The 26,685-nt window shown below is 35.0% G+C and overlaps 8 protein-coding genes and 1 non-coding gene across 9 annotated transcripts; 6 read left to right on the forward strand and 3 right to left on the reverse strand.

Moving 5' to 3' along the window:
• On the forward strand, positions 1,727–5,513 carry LOC104714706 (probable serine/threonine-protein kinase At5g41260). The gene is made up of 11 exons (XM_010432151.2): positions 1,727–2,264; positions 2,364–2,584; positions 2,681–2,816; positions 2,890–3,023; positions 3,107–3,212; positions 3,305–3,390; positions 3,511–3,699; positions 3,842–3,994; positions 4,116–4,229; positions 4,351–4,619; positions 5,051–5,513. The coding sequence occupies exons 1-10, from the start codon at positions 2,183–2,185 to the stop codon at positions 4,591–4,593; spliced, it is 1,464 nt and encodes a 487-aa protein (XP_010430453.1). The 5' UTR covers positions 1,727–2,182; the 3' UTR covers positions 4,594–4,619; positions 5,051–5,513.
• TRNAC-GCA lies at positions 5,982–6,053 on the reverse strand. The gene has a single exon. It is a non-coding gene; the product is annotated as a tRNA-Cys (tRNA).
• LOC104714707 lies at positions 6,513–8,816 on the forward strand. Its single transcript, XM_010432152.1, has 3 exons — positions 6,513–6,667; positions 6,777–8,240; positions 8,331–8,816. The coding sequence occupies exons 2-3, from the start codon at positions 6,846–6,848 to the stop codon at positions 8,604–8,606; spliced, it is 1,671 nt and encodes a 556-aa protein (XP_010430454.1). The 5' UTR covers positions 6,513–6,667; positions 6,777–6,845; the 3' UTR covers positions 8,607–8,816.
• On the forward strand, positions 9,188–11,209 carry LOC104714708 (mucin-5AC-like). Its single transcript, XM_010432154.1, has 2 exons — positions 9,188–9,319; positions 9,641–11,209. The coding sequence occupies exon 2, from the start codon at positions 9,661–9,663 to the stop codon at positions 10,753–10,755; it is 1,095 nt and encodes a 364-aa protein (XP_010430456.1). The 5' UTR covers positions 9,188–9,319; positions 9,641–9,660; the 3' UTR covers positions 10,756–11,209.
• Positions 11,415–11,967, reverse strand: LOC104714709 (defensin-like protein 278). Its single transcript, XM_019229691.1, has 2 exons — positions 11,788–11,967; positions 11,415–11,700 (listed from the first exon to the last, which is right to left on the reverse strand). Exons 1-2 carry the CDS (start codon positions 11,840–11,842, stop codon positions 11,543–11,545), a joined length of 213 nt encoding a protein of 70 aa, XP_019085236.1. The 5' UTR covers positions 11,843–11,967; the 3' UTR covers positions 11,415–11,542.
• On the forward strand, positions 13,244–16,068 carry LOC104714710 (nuclear pore complex protein DDB_G0274915-like). The gene is made up of 3 exons (XM_010432155.1): positions 13,244–13,447; positions 13,831–15,236; positions 15,332–16,068. The coding sequence occupies exons 2-3, from the start codon at positions 13,853–13,855 to the stop codon at positions 15,862–15,864; spliced, it is 1,917 nt and encodes a 638-aa protein (XP_010430457.1). The 5' UTR covers positions 13,244–13,447; positions 13,831–13,852; the 3' UTR covers positions 15,865–16,068.
• Positions 16,624–17,076, reverse strand: LOC109126609 (defensin-like protein 278). The gene is made up of 2 exons (XM_019230307.1): positions 16,959–17,076; positions 16,624–16,863 (listed from the first exon to the last, which is right to left on the reverse strand). The coding sequence occupies exons 1-2, from the start codon at positions 17,011–17,013 to the stop codon at positions 16,703–16,705; spliced, it is 216 nt and encodes a 71-aa protein (XP_019085852.1). The 5' UTR covers positions 17,014–17,076; the 3' UTR covers positions 16,624–16,702.
• Positions 19,366–20,202, forward strand: LOC104716076 (cysteine-rich repeat secretory protein 8-like). Its single transcript, XM_010433420.2, has one exon. It carries the CDS (start codon positions 19,366–19,368, stop codon positions 20,200–20,202), a length of 837 nt encoding a protein of 278 aa, XP_010431722.2.
• LOC104716077 lies at positions 24,560–26,032 on the forward strand. The gene has a single exon (XM_010433421.1). It carries the CDS (start codon positions 24,560–24,562, stop codon positions 26,030–26,032), a length of 1,473 nt encoding a protein of 490 aa, XP_010431723.1.

Below are 26,685 nucleotides of genomic sequence, written 5' to 3' on the forward strand. Positions count from 1 at the left end.
TATCATTTATCTAGTTCAACACATGTAATTGCACCTATCATTGCATACTTTTTACATTGTAATCGATTTTGAGCTAAATTGGAATGTAATATTCAACAAAGTCATACAAAGATGACATTTTTTTGCATAAAAGGAGTTTTTCTATCAAAAACGGTTTAATCTTCCCTTCAATGCTTCATATGCTTGTATAGCACTGATGAACCCCATGTCTCATGAGATTTCTCCCAGGATTAGCATCAAATTAAACCGTGTCCGATTATTGCCAGTTGCACAGTCAAGAAGAAGTAACATTTTTGAAAAAAGAAGTAAATTTTGTGAGTTTTCAAGATAATAAAAAGAAAAAGGAAAAAAAAAATTCTCGATATCATTCACAGCAGGTACGAGGGGATGGTCGGTGAAAAGGCGTTTCTACTGTTGGAAGAAAACAAAAGAAAATAAAAATGCTAAAGAGCGTTATGTCGGTGGCTAAATTTTTGGTTTAACTTATTTTCTTCCTTTTCCACGTTCACATTATTCTATTTTTCACATTATCATCTTTCCAAATATTTCATTTCAATTAGAGGAAAAGATAAACTTGTTACCAAAATAGTTATGTGCGACAAGGGACATGTATCTGTGTAAATGTAGTAATATATAACTAATTATGTGAAATATTTATATACTATTGATTGACAGCTATGGATCAATTAGATGGAGTTGTGGAATACGGTACCAGTGTGTGTGTGCGCTACGCGACGCGTACAGATTATGGTATCATTGACAAAAACATACCATATGGCATATGTATTTCTTTTTGTAGTTACCATTTTTTTTTACCAATTTGATACCCTTATGATTAATTTCTTCTTAAACAATGGGAAACAAGAAAGTGACTGGTAATTGCATTTAAACATCCACGTTTTGCACCACTATTTTTGTTTAATCTTTTTGATAACCGGAAATACTGAATAATTCCCAAAACATGTAAAAAGTTTTAAAAAAAATTTTGTCGTCGAAAACGTTTATAGTAAACAAAAAGAACTATAATTTTTTTAAGTAACAAAAAAGTAAAATTCAGAACCCATTTGAACATAAACATTTGCACCATCACTTTATGATGATATAATTTCATATTGATTGAATTATACAAAATTAGTAAATTGGTTTAGCTTTATGCTAATATATATTATATATAGATCAATTTAACAATATAAAGCGGTATAAATTTTTTGGCGGTTGAAAAACGGTTAGTGTTACGACAAATTGTTGGATAGAAAAAATAGTATAAAAGTTTTTAAAGTGATTTTTTGTCGTTTTTGGTCCTCGTTTTATGATCCGTTATAACAAAAACGGTATAAGATTACCAATCACGTAAAGTATATTATTTTTCATTATACATTATTTTCAGATATCTTTGAAATACATTTGTTAAAAAAACACGTTTAGTAGATAATATATAGACCAAATATTGTAGACTATTTTGAAAAATGAAAACCAAATATTTTAAAGAAAAAAAAACACTCCTAATAGAATTAAACTATTGTTATTGATAATTCCAAATTGATGGGTTATTGTGTGATATCAAATATGAGTTGTTTCTTAGATATCTCTTATTTTTTTGACCCACTGGTTGAGTTGACTTGGGTGAGAGAGAGGCCTGCTGCTTTGCTGTGTTTCTCTTTTATTTTTCTTTCTTCTGAAAACAAAAACTAAAGTTTTAATCTTTTATTTTATTTTTAATTTTAACATTCTGGCAAAGTTCTCTGCTTTTGTCTCTCCAACAAAAGGATAGAAAATAAAAATAAAACAAAAAAAAGCAAAACACAAAAGAGAGAAAGTTGCAGAAAACAATCTCTCTCTGTTCTTTGAGCCCTTTCCCTTTGAGCTCACCACACGAGCGGCTCTCGATTTTGTCATTTCACCTTTTTCCTCTTCTTCTTCTTCTTTTTGAGTTTCTATTTTCACAGATCGTTTTCTCAGATTTTTTGACCCTTCAATTTGCTTTTGTTCTTCTTCCTCGTATAGCTGGGNTTTTTTTTTTTTTTTTTTTTTTTTCTCTTTCTGTAATTCTGAAGAGATTCTTCACGGATTTGATCTGTTTAAACTATATAAAGTCTTGATTTTTAGTAAATCAGCTAAAAAAAGAAGACGCGGTTTAGGGTTTATGGTTTGACTAGGAAAAAACAAAAAATCATATACTGAAATGGGTTGTGAGGTTTCCAAGTTATGTGCATTTTGTTGTGTATCAGAACCTGAAGGATCTAATCATGGAGTCACAGGGTTAGGTAAAGATCGAGTCTTTTTTTTGTTTTTTTTTTTCTTTCTAGGGTTTGTTTGGTTTCTCTATGATTGAATTGGATTTTTGTTTTTTGTTTCTTTCGTAGATGAGGATAGGAGAGGTGAAGGGAATGATTTGCCTCAGTTTCGTGAATTCTCAATTGAGACGTTAAGGAACGCTACATCAGGATTTGCTGCAGAGAATATAGTTTCAGAGCATGGTGAAAAAGCTCCAAATGTTGTCTATAAAGGCAAATTGGATAATCAAAGACGTATTGCTGTTAAAAGGTTTAATAGGAAAGCTTGGCCTGATTCTCGTCAGTTTCTGGTAATAAATATATAGCCTTTGTTCTTTGATTTTTGCTTTATAAAGTCTTTTTTTTTACCTTTTTTATATGTCAATCTGAATCTCTTCTTTTTATAGGAGGAAGCTAGAGCTGTTGGTCAGTTAAGGAACTATAGAATGGCAAATCTTCTTGGATGTTGTTATGAAGGTGAAGAGAGACTTCTTGTTGCTGAGTTTATGCCTAACGAAACTTTGGCCAAGCATCTTTTCCATTGTAAGTTCTTGAACTTATTGTAACTATTTTTAGCTATATGCTTCTGTATTTAACTATTATTTTGGGGTTTTAGGGGAGTCACAACCGATGAAGTGGGCGATGCGACTAAGAGTAGCTTTACATATTGCTCAAGCTTTAGAATATTGTACTGGCAAAGGACGTGCGCTCTACCACGACTTGAATGCTTACAGAGTTCTCTTTGATGATGTAAGTTCAGCTTCACGTTTCTTACTATTGTCTCCGTTATTATGTGCATATATGAAAATAATCATATGTTTTGTCTTCTGTAGGACTCAAATCCAAGACTTTCGTGCTTCGGTCTGATGAAAAATAGTAGAGACGGGAAGAGTTATAGTACCAATCTGGCGTTCACTCCTCCCGAGTATCTCAGAACAGGTATTTACTTGAAGTCTTGCATATCAGTTTTCTTTATTTGGATTGTGGCTAGCTTTCTTTTGACATATTAGTTTGTGTGTTTGTTTCTATAGGTCGGGTGACACCAGAAAGTGTGATGTACAGTTATGGAACTCTGTTGCTTGATCTTCTTAGTGGAAAACACATTCCTCCAAGCCATGTAAGCTTATGATTAAGATACTAAATCAATTAATCTCCACCAAATCATTGTTGAGCATCAATCAAACTCCCTGGAGAAAAGTGCATCTTGACTAACATTTTACGTGTTGTGTATTATTAGGCGCTGGACCTCATAAGGGACAGGAACATTCAAATGTTGATCGATTCATGCCTGGAGGGTCAATTTTCGAGTGACGACGGGACTGAACTAATACGGTTAGCTTCTAGATGCTTGCAGTATGAGCCCCGAGAGCGTCCTAACCCGAAGTCTCTAGTTACTGCAATGATCCCTCTACAGAGGGATCTTGAGGTGCTTTCCTGCTACCATTAACTAGTCTACTTTCCATCTATCTTTCGCAAGCTCTTGTATCTTTTGATTACTTATCTTTTTTTTTTTGCTTTCGAGAAGATTATTTTCCGACACTAATAAGAAACTGGTTTATTCATGTAAGACTCCTTCTCATGAACTGATGGGCATACCAAGCAGCGCCTCAACCACACCCCTTTCACCACTTGGAGAAGCGTGCCTAAGAACAGATCTAACTGCCATACATGAGATTCTTGAAAAGCTTAGCTATAAAGATGATGAGGGTGCAGCCACAGAGGTTTCTTTCTTAATTCTTAACCTTGTTATTAATTACACTCTCGTTATTGTCTCACTGTGTATTTCTTGTTGCAATCTGATCACCTTTTTTTTGTTTGCTCCTTCCTCTGCAAAAATTTCAGCTTTCGTTCCAGATGTGGACCAATCAGATGCAAGACTCGCTGAACTACAAGAAAAAGGGTGATGTTGCTTTCCGACATAAAGACTTTGTAAATACCATTGACTGTTATACCCAGGTTAGATCAATTCTACTGCCATTGTTTTGTGTCTTTTCAGTTTAAGTTTTCAGATAAAGGGTAGTGTTGTAAATCTGTGCAACCTTATGACATAAACTGATGAAAAAATGTGTTTGGACAGTTCATTGAGGGCGGGACAATGGTTTCCCCAACTGTATATGCAAGAAGAAGTCTGTGTTACCTAATGAATGAGATGCCGCAAGAGGCGCTGAATGATGCAATGCAAGCCCAAGTGATATCTCCTGCTTGGCATATCGCATCGTATCTTCAATCTGTAGCCCTGTCAGCTCTAGGACAAGAGAACGAAGCACATGCTGCTCTTAAAGACGGAACAATGCTCGAAAGCAAAAGAAACACACTATGATGATGATGATGATAACAGAAAACACANACATAAAGACTTTGTAAATACCATTGACTGTTATACCCAGGTTAGATCAATTCTACTGCCATTGTTTTGTGTCTTTTCAGTTTAAGTTTTCAGATAAAGGGTAGTGTTGTAAATCTGTGCAACCTTATGACATAAACTGATGAAAAAATGTGTTTGGACAGTTCATTGAGGGCGGGACAATGGTTTCCCCAACTGTATATGCAAGAAGAAGTCTGTGTTACCTAATGAATGAGATGCCGCAAGAGGCGCTGAATGATGCAATGCAAGCCCAAGTGATATCTCCTGCTTGGCATATCGCATCGTATCTTCAATCTGTAGCCCTGTCAGCTCTAGGACAAGAGAACGAAGCACATGCTGCTCTTAAAGACGGAACAATGCTCGAAAGCAAAAGAAACACACTATGATGATGATGATGATAACAGAAAACACAAAGAGGAAACTAAAAGGTATCTCCTTACATTAACCGAAACGCCCCGTAGGCTTTTGCAGAATAAGATCAAAATTTCACCATCATCCTTTGAAGTAGAAGCTACAACTCAGTTCTCTTATCGTGTGCATCATCATCATCACTGGTCAGTTTCGGGGTTTCGTCTCATATCTCTTTCCTTTACTTTTTATTTTATTTTCTTTCAAATACTAGAAGAAGCATTCATTTGGTTTACTACCTCGAATTGGACTCCTTTTCTGTTTATGGTTACTGGCATGATGAACATTTCCCTGACATATAGAAGAAAAAGTTGCGTACTTTTGATGGGAAAAAAAACTGGAAATGGTGTGGTTGTGAATTTGCTTTGATGGGTTCTTCCATGATTTGTAATCTATGTTTTATAATATTTGTAATGTAAAGAAGAGAGCATTTTTGGAGTTTTTAATGATCTTTTGAGATTTGCATATCTGGATTTGTTCTTGTTTCTTATTTGTCTTGGATTCATTCTTCAGATCTCAATACTAATTCATACCACCCAAGGCCACAAACACTGAAACACAGGCATATATAACAAATAATTAGTCATAGGAATCTTAATCTAAATAGATTTCTATAGTTAGTTGCATTTATTCTAATCAAATCAACAATGATCATATAAATTCATAATGTTGTAGGACACCTGTAACGCATTAAAAATATATATATATACTCCCTCCGTTTCAAAATATAGGATGTTTTAAGCAAAACACGCAGATTAAGAAGACTTTACTTTTAACAAGTTCAACCAATCAGAAACAATACTGCATAATATAAAATACTAAACTAATCTAAAAGTTGCATTGAAATTTGAAAGCATCCTATATTATGAAACAAAAAACTTCTCCAAAACATCCTATATTTTGAAACGGAGGGAGTATTAGCTTTCGCAACAAAAAGGGCCCAACCGGGTTCGAACCGGTGACCTCTCGATCTGCAGTCGAATGCTCTACCACTGAGCTATGGACCCTTGAATGTTTAAACAATACCTGCAGTTGTTTAATATATTATTTTTTCTAAAATTGGGCTTCTATCTAAGCGTCTGTAAAAAAGCCCATCAACGAAGCAAAATACATGATTTTCTATGAGGGAACTATTAAATCCCTTTTAGATATGCATTTCTCTCTACCAATGTATGTGTTCTAAGTTCTAACCATGGTATATTAATTGAAAGAGAGCTAGCTGTACGTACTTTTCCTATTTTAATGTAACGGTCATCAATTTGTTATGATGCATATGATTAAAGGTCTCTCCTTTAAACCACCCTTGAGGATCACTACTCTCAAACCATCAATTGGTATTCGATTGTTACTTTTTGCACACCCTTTCTATGATTGGCTTAGACTGCAAGTGAAATATATCTTTTTGTGTAACTTTTGTCTGTTGCTTTCATTACATTCACAACTACTTGATTCCTATGTTACTTGTGGTGGGGCTTTAGATCTGCAAGATCGTATCCTGAATTTTTTTACTTTCTCTATCAATTCAGAGTTTGTAATTTTCAACTTCTCTCTTTGTAAAAAAAGGTTCATAATCAGTGACAGTTTCCTCAAGAAGTTGCAGAGTCAGATTCTGCTGTGATTGGTAAGTGCTCCTTCCTATATTCTCATTTGCATTGTCTTGTTTGTTTGGTTTAGCTTCTTTGGTATTACAGTACTGATACATGTTCTTGCCTTGAACAAATCTTCTGCAGAAAAGTTTGGTCATTTGTTCTAATGGTAGTAGAGAATAGTTAATTTATATACAAAAGCAGAAAAAAAAGATGGCACAGAGTTCTGAAAATGTTCTTCCTACTCTACGAGATTTCTTCGATTCCAAAAAGCCAGGGGAAGAAGATGAGTTTATGTTTTATCGGGTCCTTAACTCCTCATGCAAGAAACCTCCAAAACCGGGAAACAAGGCAAAGGAGAGACATGGTTTCTTCTTCAATCAAGGCACCAAGGAGAGAAGCAGAAGGAACATATCAGATGCTGAAAAGTTTTCAGTGGAGCAATATTCTTCTGGTGGTTTTTTTGGGGTACGGTTGAACACAAATGGGAGACAACAGCAACAGCAACAGCAACAACAACAACAACAACGATCAGCTAAGTCTTTAGGCTCAGAGAAAAACATGGAACCAAGATTGCAGAAGTCATTCTCAGCTAGAATACAATTACCCTTTATGTCTGCTTCAAAGGGAAGCAATCAGTATTCTTCTACTAATAGTTCAAGCTCAACAAGCTGGTTTAGCCGTATCAAGAAAATGTCCAATCCGTTTTCAAATCGAAATCCTCTGATTCCCAAATCAGGTGATATCAGTGGAGAAATGGTTTCAAGAAACAAGTCCTTGAGAAAGTCTTCACCTGTTCATCTACATGCTTATCTCAGTATCGAATATGAACTTGGGATGCCTGTTTTCACCTTTTCTCTAGACCGTCCTGATGATGTGTATATGGCCAGTGCAAGAATGGATGATAATGACTCCCGGTTTGTCTATTCGTTTCGCTATATTGGTGGTAGAAGCAATAAGAATTTTGGGGAACAGCGGTTGAATGTTTCAGGTAAAGAATCTTCACAAATAGGACAGATGCAAGTTTCAACTCAGATCTGCTTAGAGTCAGAACCATATGAAGAGGATCTTGTGGAATCAACTGTGTCAGAATTTGTTCTTTTCGACATTGCACGTGCAAGAAGAAGTGGCTTCAAGCATGAAAACATGTCAAGACAGAACAGTTTCAGACGAGGAGGATTAGACCTGAGTCAATCGATATTCTCAGAGACAGAGAACTCTGCATCTGATCTAAGACAAGAAAAGCTGCCGAGGCAGAATAGTTTCAGCCGAGGATTGATGCGTAGTCTATCAAAACATTCAGAGACCTCTGCATCTGATCCTTGGCCAGCCTCAGATTTACATCCAGGCCTAGAGATTGCAGCAATCGTTATTCAAGACTCTTCTTCAGACAGCAAACTCTCGAGTCATCGTGAGATGAAAGTCATAGTTCCAGCAGGAAACCACGGTTTACCTGATACTGAAAACTCATGTCCGACACCGATACTGCAGAGATGGAGATCAGGTGGAGGCTGTGACTGTAGCGGATGGGACATGGGATGTCACCTTTTTGTTCTAGAATCTCCAGAACTCACTGACAATCATCACGGTTTGGAACTTTTCATAGAGGTAAGAGTTTGTTACTTGTGGTACCAAAGTGTAATGTATCAACCTGTCTCTTTCTTGATCTTGACATATGAAAACAAAACTGTGTTTCAGGGTGAGAAGGAGATCACACCTGCAATGACAATGGTATTCATCAGAGAAGGACAATATGAAGTTAACTTCCACGCAAAGCTCTCAGCATTACAAGCATTCTCTGTCTGTGTAGCCGAGCTGCACAGAAGTGAAGTCTCAAGAGGAGAAAGAAGCAACTCTTTGTCTAGATGCAGTTCACTCAGGGAGCTTATCGACATGGAAACTCCGGTGAATACAAGAGATGTCCCTTCTTCTTTCATGCCTAATGTCACCTTCTCTCCGATATCAAGAGTTTAAGACACATCACATAGTAATCTCTAGCTTCCTCTCATGTGCATATAGTCATTATACATACCATACAAATAATTAAGTATCATCAAGAATCTACCGGAATGTTAGCTTAAAAAATGTTTGTTCTGCTTTCTTCCTCATGACTCAAAGAAGTCAGTTCTTTCAAAAGGGTTATATCATTGACAAGTATGTTATATACAGTTGTGGATTGGACCTTTTTTCATGTTTCTTGCTGCTAAAAGAACAAAAGACTTGTAAAATTTTGTTGGTGATATACCAAATTTAGGGAGTTGATTTGATTAAAAGGAAATTAATTCACCTAAGTATTTTGATATATGAGTAAGCCGATTTAATGTGATTAAACAATATTGTATATCCCATTCCAAAATCATTTCTCTATTTAAAGTCAAACAATCTAAATTTTTCAAAACATGGCCAAGTTAAAGAGACAAAATAATATATACAAATCAATTAAAATTCTAAAATATTGCAAATTAAAATTTTGATTATAACTTCATAAAGTTAAAATAAAAGCAGAAAAAAGGGTTTACCAAAAAAAAAAAAAAAAAAAATCTTGGGAGGCAAAGTCAAAGACAAATAGTTTCCATTGGGACCACAAAAGGTCTCTGATATTGAAACCGCACCATTGTTGTTGTCTCTGATCCGTAAGCTTCTCTGTTAATCTCTCCGTCGTTGCTCTGCTTCCTACTTGTTCAAAGGTTCGATCTTTCATTAAACTCTTGAAAATTTTGAGTGATTTCGATTCTTGCAACAATTTTAGTACTGATCTTGTTTTGTCTTCGTTTTGCTTGATTTTGGTTCGGTCATATTCTCTTTTTGCAATTAGGGTTCTTTAAGTTGCTTTTTTTGCACGCTTTCACATACCAATTTAGTTCTCTGTTTTCAAATTTAGAACTATCGATTCAATGATAAAAGAAGAGAGATCAATCGATTATCAAAGGATCTGGATTTAGGGTTTATGTTCCGTAGCTTTGCAATTCGATTTCATTTCTGATCCTTACCAAATTTTTGTTTAACAGTTTGAAAGATCTAAAGAAGCATGAGTATTGAGTTCTCTGAACCAGAATGCAGAAACTGTTACCATTGTCGCACTTCAGGCATACTCAATATTCAAGAATCCGAACTGAGCAATGTGACTGGCTCATCAGTCAATTCAATGCCGGTTAGTCCCCGACCAGTTCAAGCTCTTGGATATGATTCTGCTCTTAATGTTTCAACCTCAACAACATCATCTCCAGTTCACATTTCTTCACCATTCGGATTTTCTCCTGATGTTAGTTCTGCTCCAACGCAAGCTCTTGGTCCAACCACTTCCGGTTTCTGTGCATCTACTGCTCTCACACCACCTAAATTCGGGTCAGTGCAACCTCCTGTCCAAGCTACTTTTGGTTCTGGTGCGCCTAGCACTTCAACATCCTTTAGCTTCCTCCCATTTGGTTACGTCCCAGCACCTCCACGTTCTTCACCATTTGGGCCAGCGCAAGATATGCCTTGGGGTATTAATTCATTTTCTACAGGATGCGGTATTGAATGGGTCAGATCTGATGTTGGTGTCTGGCCAGCATCTTCTTCCTCTACTACTACTACTACAGTAGTTTTCGGTACAACACCAGTGAGTGTTTCTTCACAGTTTGGGCCAGTGCAAGATTTTCCCAAGACTACTTCTGTTTGTGCTTCAAGCACCTCAGCACCTACAAAGTGTGAAGGTTCTTTAGCTAGATGTGGTTTGGATTATTCGCCAGCATCTTCCTCTCTTAACCTTTTCGGACCAAACCCATCGACTACTGCATCACTTTTTGGTACATCTGCGGCAAGTGTTTCGTCACCTTTTCAGCCAGTGCAACATTCACTAAGGAATGGTGTTCCCAAGCTTACTTGTGTGTGTGTTTCAAGCACCAAAAAGAATCCAGGTAAAGAATCTTACTGCTACATTGGTGGTAGAAGCAGTAAGGACCTCGGTGAACAGCGGTTGAATGTTTCAGGTAAAGAACCTTCACTAATACGACAGATGCAAGTTTCAACTCAAATCTGCTTAGAGTCAGAACCATATGAAGAAGATCTTGTGGAATCAACTGTGCAAGAAGAAGTGGCCTTAAGCATGAAAATCTGTCAAGAAAAAATGGGTTTAGACTAGGTTTGGGAACAATGCATCTGATCTACTAGAAGAAAAGCTGCCAAGGCAGAACAGTTTCAGCAGAGGATTGATTGACTCGTAGTCTGTTAAAACGTTCAGAGATCACTGCATCTGATACTAGGCCAGCTTCAGATTTACAAGCAGGCTTAGAGAATGTAAAATTGTTATTCGAGAATCTTTCTTGAAAAAGTAAACTCTCCAGACAAGATATGGAAGTCATTCCCCGGTTCCCCATGATACCGAAACATCTCCTATACCGATACTGCAGAGATGATGAACAAAGGAGCATGTTCTATCAGAGAGCTTATCAACATGGAATCTCCGGCGTATACAAGCAGTCCCTTTTTTTTTAATGCCAAATGTCACATCACATAGTAATCTCTAGCTTCTTCCTCTTATGTGCATATATATATATAGTCATTATACATACCATACAAATAAGTACCACCAAGAATCTACCGGAATATGTTATTAAAGTTTAGCATAAAAAAAGTGTTCTTCTTTCTTCCTCATGACTCAAAAAGTCATTTCTTTTCATATAGTTTTATATTTTTCTTGTTTCCACTGTCATATTTTAATTCAGCTGAGTTTTAGACTAGTTATACGGTTTAGTGTCTAGCTTTTTCTGCGTTTTGTGAATATGCAATTACGAAATTAAGTAGACGAACAAGGAAACATAGTTTTATTATACTTTTTATTTGGTGGAATTAATCCAATGCAAAATATAGTGACTCAGAAACATAAGCATTTTCTTTAAGAGACTATGTGTGGAGGAGGAGGGTGTTATCTAGCAACAATTAGGATTTCCTTCTACGCATTGACAACTCTGATTTTTGCAGTGGTGGAATGGACCTCTGCAAGACTTAGCACAGTCTTCATTGGTATTGCATGGTATAGTCAATACATTGTTTGTGCTCTCTTGCATCCTTGCGCTCATCACCTCACCTATATATACATATACAAACCAAATTCATTATTTTCACAACATTTATAAATAATATTTTCTTTTCTTTTTAATAAGAGATTACTAACAAGAGGTAAGGAGAAGAACAAAGAAGAAGATGGTGAACGTGAAGGAGCTCTTCATGTTTCTTGCTGCTCAAAGTCTAAACGGCCGAGTGTTTGGAAAAGATACAAAGACTTGTACGATAATGTGTGTTATTGATCTCATGTCTCAACGTTCATTTATATACAAAATTCTAGGGAGAGAGTTTTAATATTTAAAAGGTAATCAACCTTTGGTCAAAAAAAAAAAAGAAAAAAAAAAGAAGGAAATCAACCTTTGGTCAAAAAAAAAAGAAAAATAAAAGGAAATCAACCTTAGCTATTCCTTTGATATTTGACTGAACAATATACAGTATATATGTCCTTCAAAAGTCAAAATTTCTATCTAAGCATATTAACTTTTCAAAACTTGACCAAAGAGAAGAATAAAGAACAAAAATTATACTCTTAAAAGCAATATATTTTAGAGTTCTCAATGTTTGATGTTGTTTCATCCCAATTCTTCTCTAGTGGATTGTATTGTTTTGGGCTATGAGTTCTCGGTATTCTATGGGGAATTGGGGATCAGCCACACAAAAAAAAAAGGTGTTTTAAGCTATGTTTTTGGACGATAACGAACATATCACACCTAATCGAGTCTTCGTTAAGAGTAATGCGTTTTGATTTTATTAACATAAACAAATTTGGTTATCGGTTTGGTTTTGATTTAAAACCGAACCAAACCGAACTGGTTGGGTTGAGGAAAAACGCAACCAAATGGTTTGAGTATATATTTTGGTTTGGTTTGGTTCGGTTATTATCTATATTGATACAATGATTTTGGAGGATTTGATGGGATTTAGAAAATTTAGAATTTTTGTAGATTTTAGGGAAGTTGATATGATTTATAGGAAAATTCTTTCAAATCCCACTTAAAACCATGAGATTTAGATTTTCTGTATTTTTAACTAAACAAATACTCTCAAATCCTCCAGAATCCCTAAAAATTATTAAAATCCAAATCTACAAACTGTTTTGAATAACAGTAGATTTTAAAGTAAAATTTTAAATCATCAGTTCAATAACCGTGGATTTCAGAAGACTTTTTAAAATTCATGATTAAATAACATAAGATTTGTAACTTTTACACAAATCACTTAAAATGTCAAGTTGAATACACTTTTGTAGTTTCCTTAAGTCTAGACATGTATAGTTAAATTGATAGAGATCTCCATAAGTCTAGACATGTATCTATCCCAAATTTATTTAAATCAAAACCAAACCGATAATAACCGGACCAAACCAAACCAAAATATTGTTTATTTTAGGGATATTAGCTATTAATATTATTATTTTTCAAAAAAAGTACTATTTATGAATAGCTAATAAATAAATAAAAATAATATTAATATATCTATTTAAATTGATGGAGATTTCATGAAATTAATATAGTCCAGCGTTAAAACAACGCCACAAGAACAAAGAAAGGAAAAAAAGAAAAAAGAAAAAAAGAAAAAAGAAAAAAACAATCTTACAAGGCGTTAGAGCGACGCAGGCAAAGTGAGGAGATCGTTTCCTATAAATTGAAACCACAAAGTGCTCTTTTTTATTCTTCTTCACACAAACCCTAACCTTGATTTAGAAGAATAAAGCTTCTCCCTCAATCTCTCTTCGTCGTTGTTCCTCCGCTTCCTAACTTTGTTCAAAGGTTCGATTTTTCCTTTACACTCTTGACGTTTGTGTGATTTTGATTAGCGATCGCTGTTTCCTTAATCTTATCTGTCTTGAGTTGGGTTAGATCTATTCGTAACTAGGGTTCTTGACTTACTTCTTTTGCACGCTTTTTCACATACGGTTTCCTCATCAATTCGCTACCGTCTCTCCTTGAATTATCTCTTTTCGTTTAGAACTATCGATTCAATGATAATGCTCTGTTTTGAATTTAAAAATCGCTACTTTCTTGTCTAATCCCTTAGATATAATGTGCATGTTAAACGATTTAGGGTTTCGATTCAGTTTATGTGAGTGTTAGCAGTTATCCTCTGATCTTAGATTAACGTGTTTCGTTTTGTTGTCTTCTTTGTGAAGCAGTTTGAAAGATCGAGATAGAAAGATGAGAATTTATTTTTCTGAGACAGAGTGCAGAAACTGTTACCATTGCCGCGCTTCAGGCTGGCTCAATAATAGCCAAGAATCTCAACCGCGCGTTGTGATTGGCTCATCCGTCACTTCAACTCCCGTTAGTCCCGGACCAGTTCAAGAACATCATTCTGTTGCTGTTGGTTCCACATCAACATCAACACCAACACCATTCAGCTTTGGATCTGCCCCTGCTGCTACTTCAACATCAACATCATCACCATTCAGCTTCGGTCCAGTGCAATCTGTCCCCGCAACTCAGTCTGCCGCAACTATCGCTAATGCATTTGGATCTCCCTCACAAAGACCAGCCTTCCAAGCTCCTGTACTAGCTACTAGTTCTGGTTCTGGTGCATCTGGAACTTCCACATCCTCAACTTCATCTTCAGATCACAGCTCTTCACCATTCGGACTCGGATCCGCTCCTGCTGCCACCACATCTGTTAGTTCCGGACCAACGCAATCTATATTTAAAGCTCCTGTCCAAGTTAATACTGGTTCTGGTGCATCTGCCACTTCCACATCCTCAACTTCATCTCCACCTCAAAGTTCTACTATTTTCGGATTCGCACCTGCTTTTACATCGGTTAGTTCTGCTTCAACGCAACCTTTATTTGGGTTTGGTGCATCCTCTGCTCCCACACCAGCTTTACTTGGGGTTGGGGCAATTCAAGATCCCGTCCAAGCTGGTGCATCTAGCACTGCCCCATGCATTGGTTTCCCGCCAGTAACTTCCTCCTCAACCACTAGAACAGTTTTTGGTGGTTCACATTTTGGGCCAAGGCAACTTTCTGTCCCAGCGTCTCCGGCGAGTGGCTCTTCAGCTTTTACTTCTGTTTTTGGATACACGCCACCAGCACCCTCCTTTTCAAACCGTTTCGGACAAAACCACCGATCTATTTTTGATACACATACAGAGAGTCTTCATTCACAGTTTGGTTTCCCCGGATTTGGTGTTGGTTACTTGCCTGGGACTTCCTCCAACCTATTTAGCCCAAATCCACCAAATTTTGGTAGTGGTTCAGTAGGTGGAGGAGGTCCTCAACCTTTTGGTTTCAGTGGAGCTACTACTGCGTCGCCGAGCTCGCCTTTTTCATCACCTTCTATATTCAGCAGCAATCCCAATATTGGATCCCAGCCGTTTTTTGCATCTCATGGATGGAGTAACCACACTGAACAAGGTAGTAGAATTCCTGGTTATGCGCCTACATTTACGGATGATGGACAAAACAAATCTCTTTGGGATCTCTCCACTGGAAAAGGCAAAGACAAATATATTTCCATATCTGCTTCCAAGCCGTATCAACATAAAAGCCATGAAGAACTAAGGTGGGATGATTACAAGCGAGGAGACAAAGGTACTTAAACTAACTAACTCATCCAGTTTAATCTTTTATTAACATTTTTCTCTTTTATATCTCTCTGTAATTTTGACTTAAATCTCATGTTACAGGTGGGTGGTTTGCTGGTGCTCATACCTCTCCCATAGGCTCAAGGCCAAACTTTGATTATACAACCCCAACTGGTTTCTTCCCTGGTATGACCCGGTATCAGAGCTCTATTTCACCACCATCCACAACAGTTCCTCCCATTAACTCGAGTGTTCAGGGACCCCATGAAACCGCTACTGTTCCTCCTCCAGCACACGGATGCACTGCATGTGGAGCAACCAGTAGCTCCTCTGCTTCTGGTAATTTCACATTTAATGGTGCCACAAGTCCTCCCTCAGCTGCAACAACTCCTCCCGGGATGTTCTTTCCCACCACTGGTTTTGGTCCTATGATGTTTGGTACACCTCTTGCTGTTCAAGGCACAACTCATCCATCAGCTGCAACAATTCCTCCCGGGATGATCTTTCCTACCACTGGTTTTGGTCCTATGAGTTTTGGTACAAATCTTGCTACTCAAGGCACAACTCCAGCACTTCAAGCCTATCCTGTTCAAGGTTACCTTTTTCTCCCGTTCGCCGCCATGAATCTGCAGTGATTTCTTTACTCTCTGTTTCGATTAATTATTAAAAAAACAATAAAAAAACAGTTGTTAACTTCATGATTTTGTGTCTTAGTAAAGAAAAGATATTGCTATCATGGATGAAAAACAATATTAGTTTTACATATTCTTCCTCTGAATTGGTATAATACCAATTATTATTTGTACATAATTTTGAATAAATCAACAAAAAAAAAGCTATCTTCCTTGTACTTTAAATTCCTATCTCCTCTGTTTTGTCAAACAACATACGTAGAACAAAATGGCAAGAACCGTAATTGCACTCACTACTCCTCTGTTTTACTTCTTTTCTTCTCTTTGTTTTATCTCACCAAACCATGTCTCACAACCTGAACACATGTTTACTTTTTGCAATCCTACCAACAACTTCACACTAACCACTTCATACGAATCAAACGCTTACTGAAAAAAGGAGTATGAAACGCTTACTGGAAAAGGAGAAGGAAACGTTTGAGTATGAAATGGCAAACATGATACAGCTAGTATGTTGGTGTCTTACGGCATATGACAACATTATATGCATTGATTCACCGTAAGATACTACCATACCCAATATGTTTCATGTTTGTTCTTCTTTCTTCCTCATGACTCAAAGAAGTAATTTCTTTCATAATACAGCTGAGTTATATAGTTCTACGGTTTAAAGTCTAGCGATTTTGCGTCTTGTGAATATGCAATTACGAAATTAAGTAGACGAACAAGGAAACATAATTTTATTTCATTCTTTTTGGTGGAATCCAATTAATGCAAAAGATACTGAATCAGAAACATAAGAATTGTAGAGACTATGTGTGGAGGAGGAGGGTACTTTTATCTAGCAACAATTAGGATTTCCTGGTACGCATTGACAAGTATGAAATACGCAGTTGTGGATTGGACCTTTGCAATATTTAGCACAGTCTTCATTGGTATTGCATGTTATAGGCTTCAATATATCGTTTGTGCTCTCTTGCATCCTCGCGCTCATCACCACACCTATATGTACATATACACACCAAACTCATTATTCACTCATTATTTTCACAACATTTATAAATAATATTTTTTTTTTATAATAAGAGATTACTAACAAGAGGTAAGGAGAAGAACAAAGAAGAAGATGGTGAACGTGAATGAGCTTTTCATGTTTCTTGCTGCAAAGTCTAGACGGCCGAGTGTTTGGAAAAGAAACAAAGACTTGTACAATATCCTGTGTTATGATGTGTTATTATTCTATTGATCTCAAGTCTCAACGTTCATTTATATCCAAATTTCTAGGGAGAGAGTTTAAGGATTAAAAGTCAACCTTAGCTATTTTGATATTTGACTAAGGAATTTGACTGAACAAATATTACTATATGTATCAATATCAATAAATCTCTCTATTAAGCATGGAATTAGTAGGGACATACATTATACTGTATTTTGTATAAACACCTAATTAATTTATCAGTTTTATAAAATAAACACCTAAATTTATCCAATAAAATATATCAAAATAAACTAATATTGGGAGTCACAAAGGAATTAAGAGAGCCAAAATTACACAGCAAAACGTACGATGTAAGTCAGTCCCATCAAATAAATTATTAGACAGTTTTAAAAAAAAAAACACTATGTGATTGTTGTAACGGGTATCTGTAACGGTAACTTTTTAATTTCTGTTCTTTATATTTGTTTGAGCAATTTTTTTTTTTTTGATCTCTCATCTTCTTTGAAAAACCCTAATTTTTCGAAAGCAAAACAAACCACCAGCTTGTTCTTTTTCTTTGTAGTCTCTGTTCTTCTTGAGAAAGCTCTGTTCTGCTTATAATCTCTCTATATATGTTCATTAACACGTCTAGGACTATAAACTAATCATGATTGGTACTTCATATTTGTGTTCCTATGATATGTCATATGTGTTAGCATCTAAAAATTAAGATAATAGGTACGTTGGTTCTTGATCGAAGTCAGCGTAATAGTATGATATATCCACGTCGTTTTCGTGGAACTCGAGGCAATTGAATTGGATGATCTTCATAAAAACAAATCATGTTGACTTTTATTTTAAGAAGTACAAATATATATTTGTTAATGTCAAAAAATATATATACATATTTTTCTAAACTTTTTTTTGAAATTTTAGAGTTCAGGAGAAACATCAGTGACTACATGGTTAAGAGCATCAAAAAGAAACAAATTTTTTTTTTGTTTTGACTAGGATAGAAAACTAGAAAAGGAGAACTAAATCATGATCTACATATAAATATCATGACCAAAACTTTGTTTTAACTAAGTGTCTTTAGCTGTTAATTAGGTCTTAAACAAATTTTTAACTCAAAACTAACGTCTGAATACAAAACAAACAAAATTTACCTCTAAAAGATATCAACTAAATGCAAACTACCACGCAAAACTGAGTCTGTTTCCACATCGACGCAACATACATGAACAGAAAGAACACATGAGATAATGGCCAACATTGTTTAGTTAAATTTATACGATAACAGACGGTAGATAATAAAATTTCAGGGAGAAAGTATACAAACCAGTGTGATCTACTGCATCTTTCATTGAGAGCTGTAGCACCTACGGTTCTATTCATTAATCCCATATTCATCAGCTCAAGCACATCTTCAGTTGATCTCACACAATGCATGCTTGCATCAGGGACTGCTAGCCCATTTGGTAAAGCGGTATTCCAACACCCTAACGTAATCTGGGAAAATGAGGTTTTAATTTGTTTGGGTAATGACGAATCAGTAAACTTTCCTGATGACATTAGTAAAAATCTCAACTTTTTTTTTTTTTTTTTTCTGTTTTTTCGCCTGAGTGAATGTTTGATGGTTTTTTTAGCTAAATGAACTTTTATATGTGCTGTCGATGCTTATTTAGATGCTAGAGCTTTATGTATTGATTTGTGATCTTCAACGGATGCAATGCAAATATCTCTACTCCATATATTAACAGAAAAACACCTCTAAATATAATAAAATTAAGTTGAATTCTCAACTAAATGAATTTTGAAGTAATTTTATTAAATTTTTATAATATGATTATTGTCATACTTTTCTGTAAATACCACAGCAATTCCAAATGAAGAGTTTGTGCTGTTTGTGAACAGGCATGACTTTGACTCTTGGAATTTTCTTTTTTTTATGCATCAAATATTAATTTGTCTTCTAAAATTAAATAGAGCAAGTCCATGTTTTGTTTCATACGCTAACGAAGCTTAATATTGTGATAACTTTATGATTTTTTCATAATCCCAACTTTCAAGAACAAGTAATAAAAGATGATGTTTGTTGTTCAGATATTTGAATTGAACTCTTATTGATGAAATCATCTGACTGTTCATCTGAACCAATAAAAATATATATATATGTTCTCCCTCTGAATTGGTATAGGACGCTACATATTTGAATGAAATTAAAAATAAAATAAGATTTTTCCCTATATAAATTGTTAGGTTCTGCTCCGTTTTGTCCTACCTTCACAAACAAGAAAGAACCAAAAATGGCAATTTTCATCAGATACACTGCTCCTTTGTTTTGCTTCTTTTTCTTATTTTCTCTCTTTTCTCACCAAACCATGTCTCAGCCTCAACACATGCACACTTTCTGTGACGACAAATTATCCGACAACTTCACACAAACCAGCTCATACAAATCAAACCGTGAAACCCTACTATCTTCTCTCCGTGACCGTTCCTCCCTCGGAACTTATTCTAATGCCACAATCGGTCTTAGCCCCGACACAGTCCATGGCATGTTCCTCTGCCGTGGAGACCTCACCAAAACATCTTGTTCGGACTGTGTCAAGACGGCAACCCTAGAAATCACTAAACATAACTGCACTAATAGAAAAACTGCTATAATATACTACGAGGAGTGTATGGTTCGATACTCCAACGTTTCCTTCTTCAACCTCGTAGATGACGGGCCTTACGTCGTTAAATACTCTGTCGCTTCTTTTCCTACTTCTCTTTTTAGTTCGTTCCAAAAAACTTTATCCAATAAGGTAGAGCAACTAATTATCCTCACATCATCAAAGTCTTCTTTGTCTTCTTCTACGCCTTATTACGTGAAGGATAAATCACGCGTGAATGACTTTGAAGGCTCGTATACGTTAGACACAATGGTTCAGTGTAGTCCTGATCTTGATCCAGCAAATTGCGGCGCCTGCTTGAGACTTGCAGCCCAAAGTGTCTCAGGCTGTTGTACCAATGCTCGTTGGGCTCACTTCTATCTTCCTAAATGTTTTTTGAAGTATGATACGACCGGTTTGCCAAGTTCTCAGTCACCAAACGGCGCATCGTCTATTAACGTTATGAAAGGTTTATATCATTCATAATCAAATCTAACTATGAGGAAGATAATAACAGAATGAGGAACTAAAACGTTTATGTATTGTTTTGGCTTTTCTTTGTATTGCAGGAAACGAAATTTTTAGGAGGATTTTCATTACAGCCATGACAACTTCGGTGTTAGCACTTGTGGCTCTATGACTATGATCCAATCCAATGATTATAATATTCGTATTTAATGTGTGTGACGTGTGATATGTTTATTTATATTCTTGTTTAATAGACTAATAGGAAAGAAATATTTGGGAGATCATATGTGATGACTAAAAGGATTATAAATTATGATTTGTGTAATACATAAAAAAAAAACAGTTTAATCATTGTGATGCGTTACTCCTCCTTCTGTTTCACTACTAGTTCTAAACAAGATTTGTAAAACTTTTTTTATCTTTTTGCCTTTGGCTTCATCACACTACAAACCTGCAACGATATTTTTATTTTTTTATACAAGAACATGGAGTTCAACTAAAATAATACTAGTTTTATAAAGATTCAACCTCTGAATTGGTCTAACCACGTTATATGTGGTATGTGGACAATCACGGATTTGAATGAATTCAAAATTTCTTTATATAACTTATATGTCTCCTCTGTTTTGTTTCTTTTCATAGAGTCAAAACAAAAGAAAAATGACAAGAATCATTAAACAATTTGTTGTCGCTTTGTTTTGCTTCTTCTTATTGTCTCTCGGAGCCATGTCCCAACCTTTTTCTCAAAATCTCACCGATTGTAACAAAGAACCCGACGCTTATCAATCAAACCGCAACACCGTCCTCTCCACTCTTTGCAATCGGTCCTCCCAGTCCCCGGAAGCTATTATGCCAACGCCACGGCAAAGTCGAAAGCTCAAAAGTATATTGACGAAATCTTTACCGGATTCAGTGAATACAACTTTGTTCTTCTCTTCATCTATGAGTAGTTTCAAGTTTATCACCGAGTTCTCCAAATCACACCTGACATGTTTTTGATTACAGAATCTGCATTGAATATACATTTCAAAATCAATCAAGTGAGATAGTACCCCAAAATCAGAGCCATGATTGAGAGACAAAATTAGCATTGAAACAGTTAAAAAGGTAAGATCTTTACACACAAAAAAACAATCTTTTTGATCTGATAGATTATGAACGAACAAGGCGGGTTCTGTTTATATGTGTTAAAATCACAATAAGACTAAACAATTGACAGAAACATAAGATAAGACTAATGTCGCAAAACAGGAACGGGTTTGTTTCGATTAGAGACAGAGGAAACTGCAAACAGATCAATTCGTGGGAAAAAAAAAACATGCGGTTGTAGATTGAAAGAGGGAAACGAAAGATTGTACCTTTTTAGCTAAATATCTTCCTCTTTGGTTATGATTTGACAGTGATGTGGGCAATGCTCTTCTCTCGATAGGCAGTTCTAGGGTTTGTAAACAGTGATGAACACTCGAGCGGGGAACATAATAAGGTTATTCTATTGTTAATAAACCGGCGTAAATGAAAAAAATGGTATAACTTAAACCGTTCAAATTTTAATAATTTAACAAAATATTGAAGATACCAAGATTGGTAGATTAATAATATATTCTGCTTAAACCTCTCTCATTTTGTATATATTTTTTTAAAAAAAACTTTTAAATCCATTAAAAACAAAAACAAAAAACTTTTCTTTTTTACATAATAAGAATTTGAATGCTAAATGAAACTTAACAATGTGAAAACAAATTGAACTTATGAAATCTCTAACGATCAATGACTAGGTCAAATGACGGGATCCAAAATCCGGTTAGTTCTCACATCATTTTGTTGATTTAGCATTCTAATATATTTTGTATATTTTTAAAAATCACTAAAAGATATGAAAATAACTTATTTACAAATCATAATAGGAACTTGAATGCTAAATTAACATAACAATGTGAATACAAATTGGACTTATGAAATCTCTAATGATCAATGACTAGGTCGAATGACAGGATCCAAAATCCGGATAGTTTCACATCGTATTGCACATTTTAATTCAAGTTTCTATTATGAAATGTAAATAAGTTTTTTCATAGATTTTAATAGTGGGTTATAATAATAATAATAATAATAATAATAAATAAATAAATAAAATAAGTGGAGGAAAAGAATACTATGGACAAAAATTAAATTAAGATGGGATAAAAATTGACCTCAGTATTTTCATGGGGTTGCAAGGAGAGAAGTAGTGGATTTGGGAACCCGAGATTTGAGGAAGGAGATTGTTGTCATTGTAAGCTATGGAAGAGTACTCATGTCATGTCAAGAGGACGGCCTCTTGTTCTTGGCGCAGTTATTAGAGTAGACTAGGAGATTTCGAATTCTTGATTCCACCGTAAAAGAAGGAACTAGGTTAGCTAGTTGTGCTTTGACTTTATAGTTTACACCAAAGCAGCTTTTGAATCCTTCACCACCATCATCATCTCATTCATTCACGTTTTTTTCTGTAAAAGAAAAACCAGAGATTAAATAAATCATAAAACACATAATATTTAGTACTAATTACTAAGATCTACAGCCTACCAAAAAAAATTATTAAGATCTACACATGTTTCCAACAAATTAAATTATCAGGAAAAAGTTTGATGTATTAGTTTTTTTTTATAAAAAAATCTCACCGTAGGTAGCAATTACGATCAGGGGAGGAATAAGGATCCGGTAAAAATAAGGAGAAGGTTCGTCACTGAACTGGAGACACGACTTGAGGCAGGCTGAGATGATGACCCCAAACGTACTTGTGGAAACCCTAAGCCTGTTTGCAGTCGCAGAATCCATTACTTAAAATGAATCGTTCTGCAAATATAAGAAACAAGAATATATATCATTGTTACGGATTGGAAGAAGTAGGCATATGTAAGAGAGGATTAGAGATTAGAAAGAAGATGGTACCATGTTTGTAGTCTGCTGTAGCTGTAGAGATGAAAAAATAGAGAGAATACGAACGACGATGGTATAGTATAAAGAGGAAACAAGTCCCGGACTCGTTGATATAAATTACTCAACGCACACCTCTCTTGCTTAGAAAAAGTTAATATATTTTGTTACCGTTGTGATCAGTTTCCTTTTATTTATTTATTTACTTATATATGTAATAAAAGTAGTATTGTTTTCCATAATAATAATAAGGGCACAGTAATATCATTGTTACCGTTACTAATAACAAATAATATAATAAAGTAAACAAGTGAACCCAAAAAATTACTCAACGCAACTCTCTTACTTTTTTTAAAAAGGTAATTGTTTTGTTACCGATGTAGTTTTTAAAAAAATGGAAAACTTAACAGTTACTTTTGGAATTAAATGGAAATTCACTAACTAAAGCTACTTGAGAAAATATTACATAATTAATGTTAATAAATATTTATTATCAAACTACAAGCGAAAGTAGAACCGACAAATATAATAATACTAAATTGTTTATTAAAAGGAGTCAACGAGAGGAAGTAATGTTTGTGTGGGTTCTCTCATTGGGTCATTAACTTAATTAGGCCCAAACTGAAAGTGATTTTGATCATTAACTTATCCTGGTTAAAATTTCCTTTCTTTTCAATATTATATTTTATTGTTGTTCTTTAATTACTTTTTTTATGATTTATGATTTTAATTATTTTTTTATAATTCGCCAAGGTGATCCTATTTCACCATATCTTGACTTATTATGCACCGAAGCCTTGTCAGCTTTAATTCAAGATAGTATATCTAAGAAACGGCTACATGGTTTCAAAGCCAGCAGAAATGGTCCTCCTATTTCCCATTTGCTTTTTGCAGATGATTCACTACTCTTTTGCAGGGCCTCGATGGAAGAATGTACTGCTTTATTAGATGTTCTCCAGCAATATGAGAAAGTCTCAGGTCAGAGTGTAAATTTTCAGAAATCTGCTATTACTTTTGGTAAAGGTGTTGAGTCAGGGTGTAGAAAACAAATTAGCAGCCTTTTGAAGATTCATAAGACTGAGGGCTTTGGAAGATATTTGGGTTTACCTGAATTTGTTGGAAGGAATAAAGCAAATGCCTTTTCATACCTAACTCAACGAATTGATCAAAAAATGGATAGTTGGTATACTAAGCTTTTATCTCCTGCAGGAAAAGAAGTACTATTAAAGGCAGTAATCACAGCAATCCCCTCTTATAGCATGTCCTGTTTTCTCCTTCCTTCAAAAATCATAAATCAGATCACAAGAGCAATGCGACAATTTTGGTGGTCAAATGCTAAAGATAAGCATAAGATTCCTTGGTTAGCATGGAGTAAAATCACTGATTCAAAAAACGTTGGAGGCCTAGCAATCCGCGATTTAAAAGACTTCAAGCTCTTCTTGCTAAACAAAGCTGGCGTCTTATGCAGCAGCCAACATCCCTTATAGCTAAGGTTTTGAAGGCCAAATACTACCCAAAGCAGAGTCTGCTCACCTCAGCATGTAAAGCGAACTCCAGCTACGCTTGGAAGAGCATATTCCAAGGTATTAAGCTTATCTCTACAGGCCTCAAATACATCGTGGGTAATGGGAAACAAATTAATGTATGGCAGGATCCGTGGTTACATCTCAACCCACCAAGACCAGCTCGAGGACCTGGAGCATCCACTAACCCAAACCTGAAAGTTAGTGATCTACTATTACACGGGCATTGGAATGAACCTCTTCTCAACAACATCATTCACCATGAGGATATCCCACATATTAAAAACATACGACCATCTATCACAGGAGCGGATGATGTGCTTACCTGGATTCATACTAAAGATGGGCTCTATTCAGTTAAATCCGGGTATCATGTTCAACGAAAACTTTCTCATAATACCATTCAGGATAAACCTTTTGCAAGACTTTGGAAACAAAATATGCCTCAGAAAATTAAGCACTTTTGGTGGCGATGTCTTCATAATGTGGTTCCAACTGCAGAAAACTTAAAGAAAAGAAGGATGTTGAAGGATGACACTTGTCAGAGATGTGGTGAGGCACCAGAGACTATCAATCATTTACTCTTCCAATGCCGTATAAGCAAGGAGATATGGGATCTCACAGCAAATTTTAATGGTATAAGATCACCTTTCTACCTTAACTCTGTTGATCAGAATATAGAACTATTGCTGAATCTAAATAACAACCAAAGGAAGGATGCAAGTTTATTCCCTTTCATTGGTTGGCGTATCTGGAAAATGCGTAATGACTTGATTTTCAATAATAAAAGATGGTCCCTTCCAGATACAATTAATAAGGCCATTCTTGATTTTCAGCAATGGAAAGAAAGTTATAGCATTAACAAACATGATTCACAGAAGTATACAGTTCCGGAACATCATAAGCATCAATCCTCTGCAACAAACACTTCAATTAGTTCCATTACTAAAGAAGCAAAAGGTTATTGTTGTTTTGTTGATGCGTCGTGGAACTCTCCTAATGATTCTACAGGGATTGGCTGGGCTTTATACAATAAAAATGCACAAATTGTTCTCAAAGGCATGGTATCTATCAATCCTATGAGTACACCTCTGGAGGTTGAAGCCGAAGCATTAAGAATGGCAGTACTTCATACTAACAGGCTGGGATACACCAATGTGGTCTTCTTTGGTGATGCAGAGAGCTTGTATCAGCAGACAAGTCGTATTTTCTCTGGTAATCATCGATGTCATCAAGCTGATCACACTATATTGGCGACCCTTTTAAAGGACATTGAGAACATTGCTCGGTCATATGAAACTATCAATTTTGTTAAAATCCCACGGTTTCTGAATGGTGTAGCTGATGGTCTAGCAAAACAAGCTAGGATAAATCGATCAAGTTTTGTAATCTCATGGAACCATGTAAATTGACTTTGTGGAATGTAATGTTATATTGCCGACAAAAAAAAAGAATTATAGTTGAAAGAAATATAATATTTAAACGTTATTAAAATCAAAGTAAAATCTTATACATTAAAATCATTTTAATATTTTGGAAAATTAACTCTCATAAGATTTTTCAATTTTAACTTTTAAAAAATATATTATACATGACATCGTATACAATATTTAAATATGTTCTCTAACTATAATTGATTTTTGTTTAAAAATAAAAATGTTGAAAAATAAATCTAATAAAGATTAATAGCTAATTACATAAATCTATATATATAAAGTTAACTTTTCTCTCTTCTCATTCCTCCACATCATCATCCACCTAAGCAATGATATATATATTTTTTGCATTAAAAATAATATTTTAAATATTTATTCATTGCATATTTATTACTCATAATTAATAATATAAAAATTAAATAAAAACGAATTAAGTAAGATTACTTAAAATTTTAAATAGTAAATACAATAATAAAATTTGTTTTAGTAAATAATAAAAGTAAAATAAATGAATATTTTAAAATAGTAAAAATAATACTGTGGATTTAATTTAGTAGTAATGTTATTATTTAAATTTTAACCAAAAAATGATTATATTCCAAAATTTAGAATGGGTTAATGAGTTGTAG

This window comes from Camelina sativa, chromosome 9 (assembly GCF_000633955.1).
Source record: "Camelina sativa cultivar DH55 chromosome 9, Cs, whole genome shotgun sequence".
Classification (NCBI taxonomy): domain Eukaryota; kingdom Viridiplantae; phylum Streptophyta; class Magnoliopsida; order Brassicales; family Brassicaceae; genus Camelina; species Camelina sativa.